General features: G+C 34.7%; 1 protein-coding gene across 3 annotated transcripts in view; it reads left to right on the forward strand.

The window, feature by feature from the left end:
• Window positions 1-23,249, forward strand: part of ASB11 (ankyrin repeat and SOCS box containing 11) — a 61,245-nt gene that overhangs the window by 26,462 nt on the left and 11,534 nt on the right. For all 3 annotated transcript variants that reach the window (XM_074299947.1, XM_074299949.1, XM_074299948.1), the window contains 4 exons: window positions 2,288-2,367; window positions 11,639-11,746; window positions 19,265-19,415; window positions 22,766-22,900. In XM_074299947.1, coding sequence (XP_074156048.1) covers window positions 2,288-2,367; window positions 11,639-11,746; window positions 19,265-19,415; window positions 22,766-22,900 — 474 coding nt within the window. The remainder of the gene's footprint in view (window positions 1-2,287; window positions 2,368-11,638; window positions 11,747-19,264; window positions 19,416-22,765; window positions 22,901-23,249) is intronic.

Here is a 23,249-nt window from a genome sequence, read left to right on the forward strand (position 1 = left end):
GAGTAAACTATCATAGGTGCAAAAATTTGTTCTTTTTATTGTCTTTTCTGAAGAACAGTAACCATAATTTTGTATATACAATCTCCTTTGAGCTTTACAACAACTTTGTGAAGTTAAGTACTTTCTATATATTATATAAAAGTATATATATTCTATATTATTATATATATTCTATTCTATATGTATTGCTATATGTAATGGGTCAGAACTCTGGAGAAAGATGTTAACTCAGTGAAATTGATAAGACAATGGTTATCTAATTTAGCATGGTGATTAGTAGTTCTCTAGTTCAGTATGATTGATTTAATCTTACAACAAATAATGGTTCCCTAGTGATATAATGATTGGTTTATACTCAGTATACTGTAATGATGTAATTGTAATAGAGTATATAAACTGGGGACAAACTCAGCTGGAGACAAAGAAGACTTCACCTGCCTCCTGGTAGCTCTCCCACCTCCTTCAACTCATCTGAAGTTCCCCAGAAAGCTAGCCTGGCCCTAGGCAGAGGAATTTTGAATCCTAGAATCTGCAGACTCAGAATCTAACACACTTTATCATGCTTTGGCAAATATTAGCTTATCATCTAACATATATCAAATAAGTGTTAGATGATAAGTAAGATGATACATGTGTGTATAATAGCTGATATATAATATGTATAACCTTTACAAAGCATTTAATATGATGGTCTCATTTGAACCTCACCCACCCCTATAAATTATATGCTAATTTACCCATTTCACATATAATGAGTCTGAAAGATGTTCAATGACTTATCCAGGGTCATACAATCAGTAAATTTCTGAGGCAGGATTTGGCTTCATGTCTTTCTGACTTTTCACCTGGTATTCTAGTAGTCTCTGTGCTCTTGTGTATGACATGATATGTACTTAAATATTTATTTATTCCCTGATTAAAGCCAGGTTTACGGTAGCAGCATATTTTTGCAATTTTTCTACTGGGAATTTTGTGCTTAGGTAAAGCTTAGCACAGTGAAGTCACTGTATTAAGAAAAGTTATATGTTCGGATTCACTCCTATAAATAACGCTCTCAGACTCAATTGAAAACGAAAGTAAGGTTTTAATCAAATAGGACAAGGTATAGTTTAGATTTGCATAAAAAAACCAAATAGAAATAAAAACAATTAACAATATGACAATTATAGCAGATAGAGGAAGAGAATACATCACCAATTCAAGGGAACCTCAAAAACTCAAATGTCTGGGAGCCCCGTTTCAGCCTCAATCAACTTGAATTGTGTAAAGATTTTCCCGGGTGAAGCATCCTTCCCTCGGGTGAAGCTCAACTGTGGTTTAAAACGCGGGCTTTTTATATGTTTTCAAACAAATAAGGCTCCCGGCCAAAACTAGCTATATAAGGTTTTTTGACAAGGACTTGCAACATGTGCAGTTTGCTTGACAAAGCTCAATATATTTTTGGGAACATATTCATGTTGACTCATCCCAGACCTCTGAGGCTTAACATATGTCCTTATTAACTGCATATGATCAGGGAGGAAGCCACCCAGCCCTAAGCATAAGCATTTTCCAAGAATGTCTAGTTCCTGTTATCTATTGTCAAGAACATGCAGAGTCCCTGGAAAGGTCAAGTTCCTATAATTTAGAAGCTCAGGCCTGTTAGATTTGAGTGAGCTTATAATTCTAATGTGAAATCTTAATTTTTTATTCAGTCACATAAACAATTCTATTCATTTTCCTTTATAAACATTGTAAAAGTAGTAAAGACTTCCCTTTTATATTTAAGTATGATTATAAAATCTGCCAAGTTACTGAGCCCATATGTCTCAGCCAAATTTCCTTAGCTCAAGTGAAACAGATGGTTACACTGAGCAATAGAAATCAAAATAAATTTGCTGATTGAATTTTTTGGTAGGTAGAAGAAAGCTTGGAGTGGCAAGAAAGATTTGTGTGAAATATAGTGTTAACATGAATTATTCCCTATGTAAGTCATATTTGGAACTGTCTTCAAGTACTAGACATCATGTAGTGATGATCCAATCAAAGTTTACCCTTTTCTTCAAGTTCCCTCTGCCAAATTGTGATGAAAATGATAACATGCAACTTTGAAAGGGGCTATGCAGTATCATCTCTATGTTGAATGAGCTATATTGGTATTTTCTCAGTAGGGTTCTTCTGTTTTTAGAACAAACTATAGAGTGAGCATCTTTGTATTCTGTCTTCTCAAATATCCTTTCCTATCAAGTTGATGGGGGGAATAATTCATAAAAGCATCATTTTATTTGGTTTTAATTTTTTATTTCAGAATCCTGGGCTGACCGATCCTTACTTCATGAAGCTGCATCTCAAGGACGTCTCCTTGCTCTCAAAACTTTAATTGAACAAGTAAGTAATTGAAGGATTGTCTCAAAAGCATTTTTAGTGCTTATATTGAAATGGAACCTTGACCTTCATGATCTTTGGTGATATCATATAGACAATCATTTCCCAAATTACATTCTGAGGTTCCCAGGTGTTCTGAATTATACGAACAGAAAATATGTAATGCCAGTGATTAACTAATACTTTCTTCTTTAAATATTATACATGCAATTATATATTTACAAAGTACATATTACATATGATAACTTAAAAAATAAAAATAGATATAATTCCCTCAATTTTCTAATATAACTTCCCTGACCTTCCTTTGCTTTATTCCAGAGATAATTTAATATAATTAGACTAATGAATCAATATTAAAGGTCTACTCTGTGCTAGATACAATATTAAGTGCTGGGGATAAATACAAAAGTAAGGTAATTTTCAACCACGAATGTTCTAACTGGAAGTACTGTATGCACATATATAAATTTATAAAACACACACACACACACACACACACACACACACACATACACATTCATGCAGAAGATTAGAGGGTAGCCTTGCCAGTGAGGCTGGGGAAGACCTGGAAAAGCTTCTCATGTAGAAGATGGTGATTGAGCTGAGTCCTGAGGGAAATCAGGGATTAAAAAAAAGCTGAGATGAGCAGGGAGACCATTCCAAGCATGGAATATATAGCTAATGCTAAGGCACAGAATTTGAGGGACAAATTGTATGTAATAAATGAAAAGAAATATATGCATGGAAAGAAGAATTGTGTAATAAGATTGGAAAGAGAGAATGGGATTGGGAAAAAAAGCTTTAGGGGACAGAGAAGCTTTTATTTATTTAGTAGCTTCTATTTAATCCTATAGGTAATAGGTAGCTACTAGAGTTTATTCACTTGGGAGGGTTTATTCACACTAGGGAGGTGATAGTCAAATTTCTAATTAGGGAAAATCATTTCATCAGTTATGATGGATAGATAGCATAACATCTTGAAGTAATAAGAAAAGTTAGGTGGTATTGCTACAGCCTAGGTAAGATATCATGAGAGTTTGTATTTGGGTGATAATCATGTGAAGGGGACTGATATCAGAGATCAGGAGATAGAGATTAACCAGATTTTATCCTTGAATGTCTATGTAGAATACATAAGAATGAGTAATAAAGGATGATGACATGATTGAGAACATGTATCACTAATGGAAGTGCCCTCAACAGAAATATGGGACTTTGAAAGGAGTGGGTGAGTTGGGACTGGAAAGAATGTTATGACTTTTGTTTTGAAAATATTGAATTTGAAGTAGTTGGTCATATAAAAGAGAGGTATTTTGGGAGTCATTGATATAGAGATGATGATTAAACCCATGGGAACTGATTAGGTAACCCAATGGGAATAGGTAGACAAAAAATAAGAGTTGAAGACCAAGGAAAAATCTTTAGAATACACTTATGGATAAGAGGAATAATATTGATGATGATTAGCAAGGGAGACCTATAAGGAAAAGATAAATGGATAGGAGAAATGAGACAACAGTGACGCTCAAGATGGGAGGGTCAGAGAGAGAGAAATTCCAGGAAAAAAAATGTGTCAGTGGCAAAAGCTACTGAGAGGTAAAGAATGAAGACCGAGGAAAGACCATTAGGTTTGTCAACTGAGAGATCCTTGGTAGAAGAGAGAATTATAGTTCAGTTATGAGATTAGAAGTCATATTGTAGAGCACTTGGAAGTGAGGGAGAGAAGGAATAAAAGAGAAAACAAGTCTAGCTTTTTCAATAAGTTTGGCTGAGAAATGGAGGAAACATACAGAACTATAGCTATTGAGGATGATGAGATACAGTAAGTTTTTTGTTTTGTTTTTTTTTAGGAATAAGAGACATTCTCTTAAATTTGTAGGTAGCAAGAAAGGAACTAGTAGATAGGAGGATATTGAAGATTACAAAGACGGAATGGATTATAATAAGAAGAGAAGACCATCGTAATCAATCATTATATCTAAAGACCAAAACCTATGACTAGATTAGATTGGAAAATACTACATTAGACAATTTATTCTTTCCTATTAATATTAAAATATTATATCAATCTTCTGCTTTCCCCTCCTTTTCTGCTTTCCTCCCTCCTTCCCTTCCTTTATTCTTTCCTTACCTGCTTATCTACATTGATCATATTCATTTTTTATGCATTAAACTATGCTAAGTACATATGAGCACATATGTATATGCATATTTTATGTATATACATGCATGTATTAATGATAGATCATAAAAATATGGTACCTTGCCTCCATAAATTTATAATCTAACTGTAGTGATTAGATATGTGTACTTATAAATGTTTTTACTCCAAATTAGGGTATGTTCAATGTATAAAAGTCCTCTCTTGAGTTCTTCCTGTGTTCTTCCAACTTTTTTTCTAGTTAATTGATTTTCTTATTTCTTGGGCTTTTGAGGTCATCCTTTATCATGCAACTTTTCTCTTTTCCTCTATTTCTATTTTCACATTCCATCCTATCTATGAAATTTTTCTAGCAAACGATGATATTAATTAATCATTTTCTTCTTCTTGCCCTTTAGCACTTTCCTACTTTGGATGTCTGCCCTTTTATATAGTGGCAATGGGGAAAAAAAAGTACTTTGATAAAAGTATTTAAGTTTATTCCCAGTAACCAGACTCAGTATTTAAGCAGATTTGCTTACATAACTATTTGCTCGAATAACCTAGCAACACTCATTGTAACAGAATGTCCTAGTTTGCTTAAATGGTAGCAAAATAAAAATGGTAAGGAAAAATTAGGTTAATAATGATATAGGACCTTTAGAGAAATAGGAACTAGATCATTATTACTATTGAATCCTCACTGAGGGTTGATAGTGTGCTAAATATAGTCCAGTTTATGCATACTACAAAGTCTTTGTTCTTTAGGACATATAAGGTGGAATTTTTCAGATCTTTTTATTTCATCCTACCTTTCCAATGTGCTCCACTAAAAAGAAAGAAGTCAATTTATTTCAATAAATATTTTTGAATACCTACTATGTGCAAGGCATTGTGGATGAGAAAAGAAAAATAAATATATTGTATAGAATATAGACTTCTTAAAGGTGGATTGAGAACATGAAAAACCTTAGCATAATGTCTGGTATATAGTAGATCCTTAAAAAGTTCTCATTGACTCAACTACTTGTCTTGCAGAAATAGTATAATATACAAAAAATATTTCCAGTAGGATTATGATGAAAGTTGGTTTAATATGAAAAAATGAGCAGGAGGTTAGCTTCTTTGGAGTAAGCTCCAAGTTTCCTCTGAAGTACTCTGGTATTTAAAGTTGAGAAATGCTGTTTACTTGTCTTCCACTTTTGAATGGCTCAAATTTCCATCACATATAGCAGGCTAGAGTACTACATTTTAACAAAATAAACCTTATTTCATTATGTCCTCTTTGACATATAGTCCATTAAAATTAAACATAGGGGTAGCTATGTGGCCTGGAGTTAGGAAGACAAATCTTCCTGAGTTCAGATCTGGCCTCAAACGTTTATTCTCTGTGTGACCCTGGGCAAATCACTTCATGTTTGCCTTAGTTTCCTCATCTGTAAAATGAGCTGAAGAAGGAAATAGCAAACCACTTTTATATATTTGCCAAGAACACCCCAATGGGGTCAGAAATAGTCGGGCACAACTGAAAGACTCAGCAACAAAAAAATAAATCATGTTACTTTGGCAAAATTAAGATCTTTGGAGAGCCTTCCTTGTCTCTAAAAGGGAATTATTGATAAAGCATATTTTCAGTAAAGCCTTCATTAAATACATTTATTTTATTAAACAATTTATTCACAACATTTTTTCCTCTGTCCCAAGTAATTCTTTTATCCCTTTCTACTTTCAAAATGATGAGATTGGTTACATTATCAGCAGCTAGGATATTGAATGGGTGCCCATGAGTTGAAGAATGGCTGAATAAGTTATGGTATATGAATCTGAAGGTTATGGAATATTGTTGTTCTATAAGAAATGATCAGCAGTATGATTTCTGAGAGGCTTGGAGAGACTTATGTGAATTGACGTAAGTGAAGAGAGCAGAATCAGGATATCATTGTACACAAACAGTAAGATTATATGATGGTTAATTCTGATGAATGTGACTCTTCCCAACAATGAGATGATTGAGTCCAATTCCAATGATCTTGTGGATGAAGAAAGCTATCTATACCCAAGGAGAGGACTGTGGGAACTGAGTGGGGATCATAATAGAATTTTCACTCTTTTTTTTTGTTTGCTTGCATTTTATTTTCTTTCTCATTTTTTCCTCTTTTTGATCTGATTTTTCTTGTGCAACAAGATAATTGTATAAATATGTATACATATATTGGATTTGACATATAATTTTAACATGTTTAACATGTATTGGATTACTTATCATCTAGAGGTGGGGGTGAGAGGAAGGAAGGGAAAATTTAGAACATAAGGATTTGCAACAGTCAATGTTGAAAAATTATCCATGCAGATGTTTTGAAAGTAAAAAGCTTTAATAAAAAAAATTATCAGCAGCTACAATCATTAATTTTTGGTCTGTTTAATATTTAGGAGCCACAGTGCTGTGGAAAGAGCACTAGGAATGAGATCACAAATATTTGGCATTGAAAGATATACTAGTCTCTCTTTTTAATAGCTGAACAAACTAAGGTCTGTAGAGCCTGTGTTTTGCCTTGTGTCACACAATGAATCCTGGGATTTAAGTGTGACATGATGTAAGATACCACCTTTCTGAGCTTTGGTTTCTTAATCTATACAGTTAAGATATTTGACTAAGTAGAGTCTTAAAGTTTTTTCAATTCCAAAATTCTGTGATTCCAAGAACTTTCACCAACTCCAAGATTTTCTATAGCACACTGCTGCCATCTTGTGAGCAGGTTGGTTTTTAAGCATTCAGCTTTTTCACAATACAAGTCATATCTAAAAAAATGGGGGGGAAACTTTCTAAATTACATAAAATGATTAATTTGAAACTTTGTTCTAAAACTGGTTAATCTGAAGATTTGACAGACCCATAGAAACAGAGCTGGACAAGAACTAAAGGGCTCAGCAATAAGTAGGAGGAGAAGCTCTAACTATGTGGGGATTGGCATCCAGATATCCAGCATTAAGCAAGAAGTAGAGGTGCAGGCAAGGTGTTATGGCACAGATATTGAGTATCCATTCATGAGCCTTGAGGCTCAAAGGCAGACCTACTAACCTGTGAAGACTTGAATACATTTGGAATAAAAACTCATATTTTCCTAGCAATTTTACCAAAGGTACAACCCTCTCCAGAATCTTATGAAATAGATGGTGAGGGATGAAGAAACTGAGGCTTAGGGTGGTGGTGTGACCTGACTATGTCTCAAGGTTACTAAGTGCTTGAAACAGGATTTGAATCCCAGTCTAAGCTTTTCCCATTGCCCTACACACCTCAAACCTACAAAGTTACCAGTGATCTCTTAATAACCAAATTTGATAGTCTCTTCTAGGTCCTGTCCTTCTCAGCCTGTCTGCTGCATTTGGCATTGTTGTCTAACTTCTCTTGGATATTCTTTCTTCTTTGGGTTTTTGTTATACCCATTTCTCTTGGTACACTTTTAAACTGTTTGACTGCTGTTTCTCAGTTTCTTTTTGTTGTATCACATATTTCTTTTTGTTGTAAGTGGGGCATTCCCTAACTTTCTATCCTGGGTCCTTTCCAATTTTTTCTCCTAGAGATCTCATTTCATTTATAAAGGCATTTTAGCCTTTTTTTTTTAAAAGCTTTTGCTTCATCTCTTTTTAGGAAATCTATTTCAATTTATGCCCAACCTATCCTAGGAGGTAGCTAGATAGTATAGTGCATAGAGCTCTGGACCCTGGAGTCAAGAAGATTGAGTTAAAATCTAATCTCATATGCTTATTAACTGTGTGACTCTGGAAAGTCATTTTACCTCTGTCTATCTCAGTTTCTTCAACTGTAAAATGGATATAATAATAGCATTTATATCCAAGGGTTGTTGTTAGGATCATATGAGATAATTGTAAAACATACACTGTCTCTGGCTCATAGAAAGTATTTAATTATTTTCTCCTCTCTGCCTTTTTTCATGCTTTGCTGGTAGATGTTTTGATGTAATTCTTTTCTTCTAAGATTGTGTCTTATGCATCTTTGTTACCATAATCTGTTTGTTTTTTTTAATCATGGATTCTTTTTTTTTTCTTATTTGCTTATTCTTTCAATATAATATCTGAATCTGGATTTGATACAGACTATGCATACTTCTGAAAGGAAGGTCTGGGCTGGTCCACTTAATGCTTTATTGGGATATTGAATATTGTGTTATTCCAGTCTCTCAGGGACAGCTCTGGCTGGAAGCCTGCAAACTTCAGTACTTCCAATGTGTTCTGATCCAGGGAAATGTCCGATCACAGTATTATGAACTCTGTAAGTTCATGACCTGGGTTTGAGTCTGAACATCAGTTGGACTTAGCAGCTACTGATTACATGGGAAAGTCTGCTGGATTCTGAAGTATAATACTGCAGATTCCCATTTGATCTGGGAGTTCTCCTCTGGTTATTCCTCTGAAAGGTTTAGTTTAGGTTAGAAACTGAAACTGAGTCTCTATTCTGCTCCTGAGGGGGTGGGATGAAGGAATGTCTATCACACTAATATTCCATGCTTCTGAACTTAATTCCTTCTTGGTAGACAGTCTGTGACTATTGCTAATTCCAGCAAACCAACAGATTCTGTCTTCAATCTGCCTTAATCTGTGACCTGGAACTGAATAGTAGATGATAAAGCTGTTTAGACAGCACTGATTCAGGTATAGGTCCGGGCCCTCCTCTTGCCTTGCTGCATACAGCCTGTTTTTGCACTTGAGTGCTGTTTCTGGCCATATCCCATTCTCTGTTCACAGACCTCCTTGTCCTTACTTTATGTTACTTTGAGGAAAATGGCTTCCTGTGACATTTTCTGGAGTTCCCCTATTTAGTACATTTTTCTACATCTATTTGGAGTATGTGAGTGTGCTTCCTGCTACTGTTTCCATGGATTTAACTATCATCTTGATACAAATGACTCCCATATCTATATAGTTAGCTCCAATTTCTCCCCCAAGCTTCAACCTCACATAACCAATTGCCTATTGTACATATTAAAGTGACTGACATCTTAAATTCAACATGTCAAAAACCAAACTCATTTTCTTTCTCACTAACCCTACCTCTTCTAAGACTTCTCTATTTCTGTAGAAGGTACCACCATGCTTCTAATGTTTCAGGAGTATTATTCTGGATTCCTCAATTTCTTTCACCACACATTGCCAATTAGTTGACAAAATGGCAAATTTTCTTCAGTTTATACCTTTCCAATATCTTTCTCACATATCTCCTTATCTCTGCTTAAATGACTACTACCTAAGACCAATCAATACCTTATCACTTCTCATTAGGTTATTTCGATATTGACCGAGGTTCCTGATCTAAGTCTTTACGGATGTTTTGTAGACTATCCTCCATACCTCTGCTAAAGTAATTCATATTAAGCAAAGATTTGACCATGTGAACCTCCTTGATCAACTCTAGTGGCTTCTCACTGTACCTTGGGTAAAAATTAATTCCTTCTTTTTAAACTTTTGAAACCCCATACAACTTATTTTTTAGTCTGATTGGACACAACTCCTCCCCTCCTTGCCCTATCTTTCACCCTCACTCCAAGCAAACTGGTTTTCTTTCTTTTCCTCATTTACCACACTGGCCATATTTTACACTTGGTATGTATTCTCTCTTTACACCTTATGGACTCCCTCTCATAATTTAAGATGAAAATAAAGCACTATATCCTACCTGAAACTTTTCATGATCCTCCCAATTGCTAGTACCCCTTTTCTCAAATTATCCTGTATTTATTGTTTATTTCTTTATTCTGTGTATATTTTTATATGTATTTGCTATCTCTCTTCGTAGGAAATAAGCTCCTGGTCAGCAAGTATTATTTTGTTTTTTGTACTTGTCTTAGCATAGACTCGTCACAGAATAGATGGTACATAAATACTTGTTAATTGATTAAACAAGGCAGGACCCTATTACCAGATAATTTGGAAGGAAGAATAGCTCAGTAAATGAATCAACAAATAAAGCAAATTGTTGGGGAACCTAAGGAAGAGACAAATGCATAGGCAGTAAGATAAGGCCTGAATATTAGGGAAAAAAGAAGTAATTTGGAATAGGGAAATAAAACAAAAACTCAGTGTTAGAGCAGAACTAGAACTAGGACCTGCCTAAAGTAAAGTGCTTGCCTAAAATCCCTCATATTTTTCCTTAGTTCCATTCCATTTCTTTCTTTTCAATTTAATAAGAATAGATATAGCAGTCTAGCATCACACTAAACACTAGCAATACAAAGACACAAATTGTACCAATTTCCATTTTATTAAAGAGTACACAGAAAAAAATCAAAATATGTACAAATTAATTTCAAAAGGATGAGGAAATAGCACTGAAGGGATCAGGTTCTCCTTTGAGTCTGGGATAGAGTTTAATGGACAGGATGGCATTTTGATCCCAGATAGTAATATTTTGGGGATCTAGTGGCAGCTAATCATGTAGGCCAATACTTATTGTACCATTTCTGTGAAAGCTGTAATAACAAAATTTACATTAAAAAAATTCACACTCTAGTTATGTGGATAACTACTATCGAAGTCTTCAGCAATTATACTGTCATTTGAAAACCAGTGATTAAGATTTAATATTGAAGAATTTGTCCATTTCCAAATGGAGATTGCAGTACTTTGGTCACTAATATTTTAAGTCCCTGGAATAATCTAACGTAGCTCTCTAAGCCTCTATATAAGAGAGCTGTGAAGCTAATTTATCCTCTCTACTTAATGTTTTCTAATCTAAGATGTTTTCATTTATTTCTCCTTTAAAAGTTATTCTTAGGCGTCAGATAGGTTATTTCTTTATTATATATAGAATAATTGAAGAATTGAGGAATAAGTCAGATCCTATAAAGGTTCTTTCCCCAGTTGTAGACTGGAATGGAGATTGGAATTTAGGACTCTGGATAGTCATTTTCATTCTTTGAATACCTGTTTGTCCCATGAGTTCCACATATTGTAGCTGTTGCTCTGCTTCCCTCCATCTCACTCTAGTCCAGTCTCTCCTTCCCTAATTAATATCAATAGATCTTGTTAATTTCTAGAACATCTAAAACTGAGGAGGAAAAATATTGTCATTATTCTCTCAAACAGAGTAGTCAATCCTCTTTTCTTCCAATTTAGGGAATTAATGTGAACCTTGTGACAATAAACCGCGTCTCCTCTCTTCATGAAGCCTGTCTTGGGGGCCACGTTGCATGTGCAAAAGTCTTACTGGAGCATGGTGCCCACGTGAGTAGCACAGAACAGTTTGCATGTACTTTGGCTCCTGTGCATTTCCTTAAAGTCTATGTTCAGGAACTGGCCCTTGAACAAAGGCATGGCATTTCTTTATGACAGGCACTCAATGTGACTGGGACCAAGAGGATAAAATGTGTTCTGGAGTCATCTTTCTAAACTCAATCCAATTGTAGGAGAAAGGCAGAAAACCCAAGACACTGAGAAATGATCATCAAAGAGGATGCCACATAGGAAGTAGAAAAGAGAGCAAAACTGGGAAAAGAGAAAGTACTTTGTCAGTATTCTATTTTAATAAATGGTTCTTGCTGATGAGATGCTGAGTTCAGTTTTTATAGTGCTGAAGAATTGCAACTGCTTTTTGTATCCTCAGATTCTCATTCAACGCTAAGCCCAATGCTCTATCCATTGTGCCTAACTATCCCTACTTTTTCTTTAAGATTAGTTTTTTTTAGTTACTCTGTAATTTCCATGCCCTTTATTGAATGAATTTTTTAATGTATTATACTCTGAAAAGGATGCATTTAATATTTATGTTTTTTTTTCATTTATTTGTTAGGTTTTTATTCCCTAATACATGATCAGTTTTTGCAAAGGTATGTACAGTTGAGAAAAAAGGACATTCCTTTCTATTTCCCTTAAATTTTCTCTGGAGGTCTATCATATTTAACTTTTTTTTTTTTTTTTGGCTGAGGCAATTGGGTTAAGTGACTTACCCAGGGCCACACAGTTAAGAAGTGTTAGTATCTGAGACCAGATTTGAACTCAGGTCCTCCTGACTTCAGGGCTGGTGCTCTATATATTTAACCTTTCTTGAATTCTATTTATCTTTATTATTATATTTATTATTAAGATCTTATTATTTTACTCAATGTTGTACTGAAAGAGAGTGAAGATTCCATTATTATAACTCTTTCACGTATTCCACTTTCTTGATGATGATCCTTTTCAGGGACAAGGCAGGAAGGCTAAATAATACATCAAAACCAACTTGGGATTGGGAGTCAATTTCATATTATCTTTGTGATTTTAGAAGAGTCACTTTACTTCTTGAGTTAATTGAATCTCTGTTTCTTCAAATATAAAATGGACCAGATGATCTCTTAAGTTTACTTTTAGCTCGAAATCTTATATGAAATTCTAATTTTCTTTAAATTTTTTTTATTTTTATAGCTTTTTATTTACAAGATATATGCATACGTAATTTTTCAGCATTGACAATTGCAAAACTTTTTGTTTCAACTTTTCCCCTCTTTCTCCCCACCCTTTCCCCCAGATGGCAGGTTGACCAATACATGTTAAATATATTAAAGTATAAGTTAACTACAATATATGTATACATGTCCAAACAGTTATTTTGCTGTACACAAAGATTCAAACTTTGAAATACTGTACAATATCTTGTGAAGGAAATAAAAAATGCAGGCGGACAAAAATAGAGGGATTGAGAATTCTATGTAGTGGTTCATAGTCTTCTCCCAGAGTTCTTTCGCTGGGTGTAGCTGGTTCAGTTCATTACTGTTCTATTGGAACTGATTTGTTTCCTCTCATTGTTAAAGAAGACCACGTCCATCAGAATTGATCATCATATAATATTGTTGTTGAAATATATAATGATCTCCTGGTTTTGCTCATTTCACTCAACATCAGTTCATGTAAGTCTCTCCAGACCTTTATGAAATCATCCTGCTAGTTTCTTATAGAACAATAATATTCCATAACATTCATATACCACAATTTATTCAGCCATTCTTCAATTAATGGCCTTCCACTCAGTTTCCAGTTTCTGGCCACTACAAAGAGGGCTGCCACAAACATTCTTGAACATACAGATCCCTTTCCCTTCTTTAAATCTCATTGGGATATAAGCCCAGTAGTAACACTGCTGGATCAAAGGGTATATACAGCTTGATAACTTTTTGAGCATAGTGAAATTCTAATTTTCAATGAATTATTTTCTTCTGTGAGTTTTTGTACCTCTTTTTTATTTAGATAATTTGTTTTTTAAGGAACTCTTTTCTTTCTTTTTCCCCCCTAGGCGATTGGGGTCAAGTGACTTGCACAGGGTCACACAGCTAGGAAATGTTAAGTATCTGAGGCCAGATTTGAAGTTAGGTCCTTCTGATTTCAGGGCTGGTGTTGCATTTACTATGCCACCTAACTGCCCCAGAGTTCTTTTCTTTAGTGTGCTTCTTTTAACATTTTACTAATTTTGTTTTTTTTTAAGTTATTATTTTCTTCAGTGTTTCTTTTACCAGGTTGTTGACTCTCTTCATAATTTTTTGCATTACTCTCATTTTTCCCTCAATTTCTCCTCTACCCCATCTCCCCATCTATTTGAAATTTTTTTTCTGAGGCAATTGGGATTAAATGACTTACTAGTCAGCTAGTTCTGTGCCTGAGGCCAGATTTGAACTCAGGTCCTCCTGAGTTCAGGGCTGGTGTTCTACCCACTGTACCAACTAGCTGCCCCTTATTTGATTTTTAAAATCCTTTTTGAATTCTTCTAAGAGTTCTTGTTGGACTTGTGTCCAATTTGTCTTTTACTTTAAAGCTTTATTGCTCTCTTATTTTGTAGTGAGATCATTTTTTGCCTATATTCTTTTTCCATAATAAAGAAAAATAACAATAGCAGATCAGCATGACAGATTTAGCTCTTTGTTATTATAATTATGAACTACCCGGTAATAGGAATGAATGAATGAATGACAAAATATTTAAGAAAGTTCAGTAGTGATGGGACTTTTGTGTTTTCCTTCCATCACCAATACCCCAGCACCTATCATTTTCTTCACTATAGTGTCTTTTTATGGTCAGGTTCTTTTTTTTTTTTTTTTTTTTTTTTTTTTTGGTTATTTGCTTATTTTCTAACCTGTTTCTTGATTTTTAACTTGATGTTAAGGTTGGGCTTTATTCCTGGGGTGCAGGGGAGCACTGTCTCAAGCTTCAGTTTCTTCATGCTTCAGCTTTTCAAACTAGTTTTGGGGGTCCGCAAGTTTTCAGTGCTTCTGAGGTGGTATGATCCAAGGAGAGATGTGGTCACTGATCTCCTGGCCTGTGCTCTGGTGTTACACAACATGGTCCCTTATGTCCCTGAAGCTATAAGTACTAATGTTTCTTTTGCCTCAGCAACTATGACTAGGTCCTTTGGTCTCCAGAAATTTCAAGCACTAGAGCTCCTTTTTGCCTTGGAGCAGATGCTCCCATGAAAATGACCATAAGAATTCTTTTATTCTGAATTTAATGAGCAAAAAAGGGAACACTTTTACATAGAAAGTAGGTTTAAATGTGAAATTTAATAGAAAAATAGAATTAGATATGAGATGATGATGTATGGCTTCTTTTTTAAAAAGTAGGTGATAGCATGTTTCTTTCAAAGCTTTCTTTCTTTTCTGAATTTTGTTCTGAACTTCCTTCTTGTCTCTTCTGTGTATTTAAAAATATGCTTCAAAAATATTTTTTCTTTCTTTTTTTGGAAATCCTATCCACTCTTTCCTTTAAACTCTTCCTATAGTTTAAAATAATAGCAAAATAAAAAAACACACAATTTTTATATTAAATACGCATAGTTAAGCAAAACAAATCCATACATTTGCTGTGTCCAAAACTGGATGTCCAATTTTGCTCTTATACTAGGAGATAGGTTTCTTCAGTCAATAAGTTAGTAAGTAAAATAAAGCCTCTCATCTCAAGGAACTTAAAGTTTAATTGGCAAGACATCATGCATATAACTATATATAAGCAAACTCTGTACTGGAAAAATTGAAAAGAATCAATAGAGGTGTGGCACTAGAAATAATAGTTATTGGGAAAAGTTTCCGGTGGAAGGTGGAATTTTAGCTTGAATTTGAATAAAGCCAAGAAAACCAGAAAGAGGAGATGAAGAACATTCTGTACCTGGAAGATAGCCAGTGTGAATGCCAGGAGTTGGGAGAAGACTTTCTCATTCAAGTAATAGCATCCTCCTTCCCAGTCAATAAATTTAATTGGCTCTCTGTAACCTTCAGGATCAAGCACTGAGTATGACAAGGAGGCAGAGTACAAAGTGTAAAAATACTGGAGGGGGAGGATTTTGGTAGGATTTATGAAGAACTTTGAAAGCAAAACAAAATATTTTATATGTGCTCTTGGAGGTTATAGAGAACCACTAGAATTTATTGAGTTAGAGGGAGAGTGAGTGATATGATAAGATCTGCATTTTTTGGAGATCATTTTGATAGCTTAATGAGGAATGAAATGGAAAGGAAAGAGTTGAAATAGAAGACCAACCAGAAGGTTTTGCAATAGTCCATGTATAAGGAGATGATGATCTGCTCTAAAACAGAAACAATGTCAGAAAAGAGAAGGGAGAATATCCGAGAGATGTTTTGAAGAAAAAAATCTACAATTCTTAGCAATAGATTGGACATAGGAGTGGGATATGAGAGTGACAAGTCCTTAGGGTGACAAGCTCGATTGTGAGTTAGGGTACCTGGAAACATGTTAGTACTCTTGACAATAATAGGAAAGTTAGGAAGAAGGGAGGGTTTAGGTGGAAAGATAATGAGTTGAGTTTTACTCTTTATTCATTCATATAAGTCTTCCCAGGCTTTTCCAAAACCATCTCTTTTGATCACATCTTATAGCTTCATAATATCCATTTTTTTTAATATATCATAATATGTTTATAATCATTCTTCATTGACGGGCACTGCCTTTGTTTCCAGTTCTTTGCAATAACAGACTTTTTGGTGTAAATATTTTTGTACACATGGTCTTTCCCTTCTTTCCCTTTTAAGCAAGAAGAATTATTTCAAAAATATAGGCTTCAAGCGTTAACCTTTTAGAACCTATTTCTTTGTGGAGAGACTTTTAGGTTAATGGGATTCCCAGATTATAGATCTGAACTTGAAGGGGATCTCAAGAAACCACTTATTTTAATAATTTTAAATATGAGGAAACTGAAGCATAGAGAAGTGAAATAGATTACTCAAATAGATTCAAAGACACACCAGTTGTCAACATCAGAAGTAGCACAGTCTAGCATAGTTTAATGTTAAAATACACTGAACCCAAAACAATAACATTCATTCCATTACAATCTAACAGCTTTTTTTTTTTTTTTGTAGTGGCAAGGAATTGAAAGCTGAGTGGATGCTCATCAGTTGGGGAATGGCTGACTAAATTATGGTATATATTATTGTTCTATAAGAAATGATAAGTGTTAAGGACCATGCCTAAGTGAAGAGGAAAGTCAATTCTCCTAGAGCCTCCACAGCTGTGAATTGTAACACTTGAAGGAGTTACAAAGCAGCCTTTACTTACGCAAATATTTCTTGTAGATTGGGAATGAAATAAATTGGAAGGAAGAGGAGAGATGTCAGACAATGCAACTGCCTCTTAGTCTCCTTGTATCATCATCATCCTCTCACATGAAAAGATCCATTCTACAGGTGTGAGTTAGACCTCCAGCAGTCATTGGCAGGTGACTCCCATATCACAACATATGAAGCCCCAAACGTGGAACATAAGAAATACAAGAAATAAAGAAGCAGCAGCACTTGAGAGCTGTTGTAAGTAACCCATGGAGAAAGAAAGGGAGAAGAGACCTGACTAAAAAAGTCGGGGTAATTAAATGGGCCAACACATCAAAAGGCTGAGCTAGGAGACTGATGAGAGACTTATGAAAAATGCCTGTTCTGACTACAATCCTCTTCTCTGTATGAAAGTTTGCCTCTATGACATCTCACAAGCTTCAACACCTGCTATAGTGTTGTTTGCACTCCCTAGGATGTGGACTCAGATATCTTAGCATGTGGACTTAGATAACAGCTAATGCATAAACTTACTGACCATGCTGTGGGGGGAAAATAATCATGTTTTCATAAAACAAAAAATGGAGAATTATTAAGGACCATGCCTAAGTGAAGGGGCAGGTTAATTCTCTAAGAGCCTCCACAGCTGTGAATCATAACACTTGAAGGAGTTACAAAGCAGCCTTTACTTATTCTGATGTTCCTTGTGGATTGGGAATGAAATAAATTAGAGGCAAGAGGGAAGAGAAGAGAGGTCAGACAAGCAACTTCCTCTCAGTTTCCTTTTACCATCATCATCTGCTCACATGAAAAGGTCTGACTTAGACCTTCAGCAACCACTGGCAGGTAGCTCCCATAGCACAACAGATGAGCAGGCTTATTTCAGAAAAGGCTAGAAGTACTCACATGAACCAATGCTGAGTGAAGTAAGCAGAACCAGGAGAATATTGTACACAGTATAACAGCAAGATAATATGATCTGTAATATACTTAGCTCTTCTCAGCAATATAGTAATCTAAGACAATTCCAATAGACTTGGGATGGAAAATGCTATTTATATCCAGAGAGAGAACTATGGAGACTGAATGGACATTAAATCTAGTTGCTAGATTTTTTTTTTTGCTTGCTTTTTAAAAAATCGTGGTTTTGCCCTTTGGTTCAGATTTTTCTTTTACAATGTGGTTAATAGATAAATATGTTTAGAATGATTATTGTAAAGAATCCTAGTGAGTAAAGAGTTAAGTAAGTCTCAGACATGTCTTTTATATAGCTTCTTTTTGCTAAGAACATGAGAATGTGCTTGCAGTTAACTGATGGAATACCAAGAAAGCATAAAGGAAGATCATCCCTTTTTGTGCATTAATCAATGAGTATTCTTTATTGTGGACCTGTGTTTACTCCAGAAATCTGGCTAGTTCCTTGAGTAAAAACAGTCTTCCTAAAGGAAAGAATAAATATTCTCCTTCATGAGCCTCTTGTGATGGAACATTCTATACCTGGGAGGCTTCTATGTCTCAAGAATCATGTATCAAATGAAAATACTTAGTGTAGTGTCTTCTTTGTTCTCGCCCTATAAAAACCCTTTAGTGGAAAGAGACTTTGAGGATTTAGGCTAGGTAATTTTGTACAGCTTGCTTAGTAATAGCTCCCACTCAAGACTTTGAATAGCTGTGAATAGCTAAGAAATTCAGATGTTGGTGCTTCCTTGGAGTGGCAATGATGTATCTGGTATGTTGCTTGCTTGTTTGTTATAGTGTTTGTTAATCATGTATTACTTGTTATGCTTTGAGTTTCCTCGTCCCCTATGTTTTATTTAAATCAAAGTTCTGAGCAGTAATAAACTTGTACCTACCCTCTTTAAGACTATGTCTATTAAACTGTGAATTCCAAACCTAGATTAACCTTACAATTGCACATGTTATAATCTATATCATATTGCTTGCTGTCTTGGGGAGGGCAGGAGATAAGGAAGGGAAACAGGGAGAAAAAAATTTGGAATTCAAAATCTTACAAAAATGGATGTTGAAAATTATCTTTACATGTAATTGAAAAAAAAAACACTATTAAAATTAAAAAAACAAACAAACCCTACAACATATTCTTCTTTAAAACCGATTTCCTGCTTAGCTCAAGGTTGTTGTTAGGATCAAATACCTAAAAAGACTTTGGAAATTTTTAATTGTGATATAAAAATGAAATCTTATTAATTCTTACCAGGTGAATGGAACCACTGTGCATGGAGTCACACCTCTCTTTAATGCATGCTGTAATGGCAGCCCAGCCTGTGTCAACCTGCTCCTTGCATTTGGTGCCAAGCCACAATTGGATGATCACCTGGCTTCACCTATCCATGAGGCCGTGAAGAGAGGTAAGGTGAGAAAGATTGTCTTTAAACCTGGGCGCCCCAAGGTTACAGCAAAGGCTTCAGTAACTCTTGACTATGTGTTTGAGGGATTTCATGTAATGGGTCAATCAACAAGCATTTATTAAATATTTTCTGTGCCTGGAACTATGAAACTAAGAAAACAGTAGAATAGTTCCTGCCTTCAAGAAGGTTATATTCTAATGGGGAAGATAATGACCATGGCACATGTGTAAGTATATACATAGGGATAGGCATTGGATGTATGATTTTATTAGTATAGAAAACTCCCAGATGGGAGAACTCCCTACACTAATGCAGGTCAGCACCTTCTTTGGAATATATTTAATAGTCTTAGAGAGTTGCCTAGAGAGCACTAGGGGTTAAATAGCTTATTCAAAGTTCTTCAACCAGAATCTCAGAAGTGAGATTTTAGCCTATGTCTTTCTGGCTTCCAACCCTGCTTCCATTTTCCACTACACCATGTTTTTCTCAAATATATATGAATAATATACAAGATTAAAACGATGTTGTTTTGTGAGACTGAACAGTTGCACTGGGCAGGGAGGCTTCATGTAGAAGGTGATATATGAGTTGGGTCTTGAAGGAAAATAAAGATTTCAAGATGCAGAGGGGAGGAGAAAATACATTCCCAGGATGGGGCACATCCAATACAAAGACCCAGAGACAGGAGAAATAGGACTATGCTTATGGAACTGTACATCGTACTGATCTGGATCATATTTGGAGGAATGTAAGTGTGAGAAGTGTGGAAGCCGGAAAGTGATTGGGTGGTGAGGAACTTCAAATGCCTTGAAGACAGAGGACTTTTTATTTTATCCTAGAGGTAAAAGGGAGCTACTGGGAAAAGAGGAATGACGCAGTCAAATTTAGGAAATCACTCGGGCAAGCGGAGTGATTGAAGTGAGCGAATGGGGAGAAAATTGTACTAGTGAGAAACATTAGAAATCTATAATAAATTAGGCCTTAACCTTGAAGGAAATATTCTAGCCTCTACCTCATGACTATACCCCTTATATTTCTGGAGAATGAGGGGTGGGAAGAGGGGGAGATAATAGAATATGTTTTAACTTTGCATTTGCAGAGGTGAAGCAACTCTTTTCACAACCTCTCTGAGTCTGAAGGCCTCTCCTGTCCTTCTGTCTTCTGTGGCAGGTTCACAAGAACAATGCTTAGTTCACGGGCAGGCTTTTTGCTAATTTGCTTGCTAGTCTACAAAAAGCAAAGTTGTAACTATCTCAAGTGCTGCATTAAGATTACACACTGTACTGATGTAAGATAAATGATAAAATCATCTGAAAACTACTTCAAATACTAGACCTGATTTATGATAAAAACAACTATTCATGTCAAGTATTTCTATGTAGATAAGCCAGTTATGTGAAGAACTCAATTGTGAAATGATTAAAAACAATTTCACAAGTTCACTTGGCTATGAACATGAAACTGTCCATGGAAACCTATGTTTTCAATTCCTTTTGAAATAAGGAAAATAAAGTCAAGTATTTTATTTTCAAAGAATGGGTATGATTCAATAAGATAAGCACAGAAGAGAAAGGACAATTGGTCATAGGTTATATTAAAAAAGTAACTGTTGCTTAAGATATAAGTTTCTGTTCATCTTAAGCACATAAAGACTTTGAATTCAAAAAGTACCTTTTCTTTAAAGAAATTTAAAATAATTTTAACACAATCTTGGGTCATGCATTAAAGGATGCATATTAGTTTATTTTAGAGATGAATAAGCTGGGTCAGGGAATAAATAGTTACTTGCCCCCCCCCCAATCAAACAGGTCAGTTATTGAGGTTCTTTGTATGATATTATAAGAAAAGACATAAAGGTTCTAGTTCTCCCTGTTCCCATTTCATGATATATTAGATTCTTGGTAGCATTCATCAAAAACTATTTGATTGCCTAATAATTCAACCAAACACTTTGGGATGGAAATTGAAGTTCCTGTACTTTGATAGTAGAAATATGAAATTCTTCAAATTTATTATTAGCCAGAAACTTCTTTCTGTCTTAAGACAAATAAGAGTTGGTTTTTAATGACCTAAATTTTTTTTTAAACTTCAGGCAGGGCCCATATGCTTACACTTGGAGGATAACAAGTTTTACTTTCTGATTGCATACTTCCATACACACATACACAAATTCATTACCTTCCATACACACATACACAAATTCATTACCTTAATTTTTAAGTTGTGATCATTCTGAGAGGACTAGAAAGAAATTTATCTTTGTATTATCTGTAAAAAAAGATGTTGTTGAATAAATTAAAGAAATAAACAAGATTTTTAAGGGTAACAGATTTCCAAAAGCACCAAAATGCTTATGGAAAACTTTAAAAACTTCAGAAACACTAATTGACATAAAATAATCACTGTAATTATTAATTTTTTTTTCCATTTCATTAAGTAAGTATTTTTAAGGACCTTTGCTAGCCAATACTTTGTTGGCCTAGTACCACATATTATATATATTTAAAATTTAAAAAAATATAATTTATCCTTAATTATGTTAGAATTTATTCAAGGCCCATTTTTAATCATTTCTAACTAATTTGATGGCTTCTAAGGTCCCTTCCAGCTCTAAACTGGTGAATCTATGTTCTATATACGTACTTGGGAACACACTGAATATGAACTATATGACCTACTGTCCTTGCCCATCAGTGCTTGTCTAATCACTCTTTGAAAATAAAATATTTGGCTTTATTTTCTTTATTTCAAAAGAAACTGAGAACTTAAATAAAAGTCCATGAATAGTTTCATGATCATAGCCAACTTGTGAAATTGTTTTCAATCACTTCATAAATTTATGAGTTCTTAAAGTGACTGGCCTATTTACAAAGAATGTTTGAGATGAGATGTTTAATTTAATTATAAACAGTTGGGTTTTTTAATCATAAATTAGATCTAATATCTGAAAAAGTTTTCAGATAGTTTTATAATTCATCTTATAATATTAGTGCAGTGTATATATATGGGCTTTTTACTTTTATCATTTTGTTTAGATTTCTCAGAAATACACACAAATACATTGCCATCTAGATGTGTAAAAAATAAAGACAAGTGGGAATTCAGCATAATGTTACATGGACTGAGAGGCAAAAGGCCTAGACTTTTCCCATGATTGTCACAGATAAGCAATATAACCTTGGTGAAATGACTTGCTTTTTTTATCCCATTGTTCTTACTTTTCCCATCTGCAGAATGGAACTATATACTAAATGATCACTGATGTCCCTTTCAGCTCCAAATTTCTTATTTTTTGAACATTTATGAGCTTTCTTCTTTTGTATGATTTTGTGTGCGTGTGTGTGAATTAGGTCACAAGGAGTGTATGGAAATTCTGCTGGCAAATAATGTTAATATTGACCAAGAAGCTCCTCAGCATGGAACTCCACTCTATGTGGCCTGCAGCTATCAGAGGACAGACTGTGTCAAGAAGCTCCTTGAGCTAGGTAACCTTCAGCAATCTTTTTATGTCCATAAAATTAATGCGAGGCCAACATTTACCCTTTGTGGTTTTTAAGATGATGCTCTTGCCAAAAGGAAAATTTCCTAATGTTGGCCAAGGCAAATATATCTCATCCTAGAGATAACTCAAGTTTTAATTCATGACTATGGCTTTTAGTTAGCCAAATGTCTTGAATTAATCTCTTTATACACTGAATCAGTGTAAAGTCTTAAGTAGTCTGTCAGAATTAGGCAGAAAAGCTATTTCACTCAGTAATTATTGAAATTATTCCTGTGTAAAATTGTACACAGAAAGACCTGCAAGAAGGATAGAAGGCTACTTATTGTATTTGT

The sequence above is a fragment of the Sminthopsis crassicaudata genome, chromosome 3 (assembly GCF_048593235.1).
Source record: "Sminthopsis crassicaudata isolate SCR6 chromosome 3, ASM4859323v1, whole genome shotgun sequence".
Classification (NCBI taxonomy): Eukaryota; Metazoa; Chordata; class Mammalia; order Dasyuromorphia; family Dasyuridae; genus Sminthopsis; species Sminthopsis crassicaudata.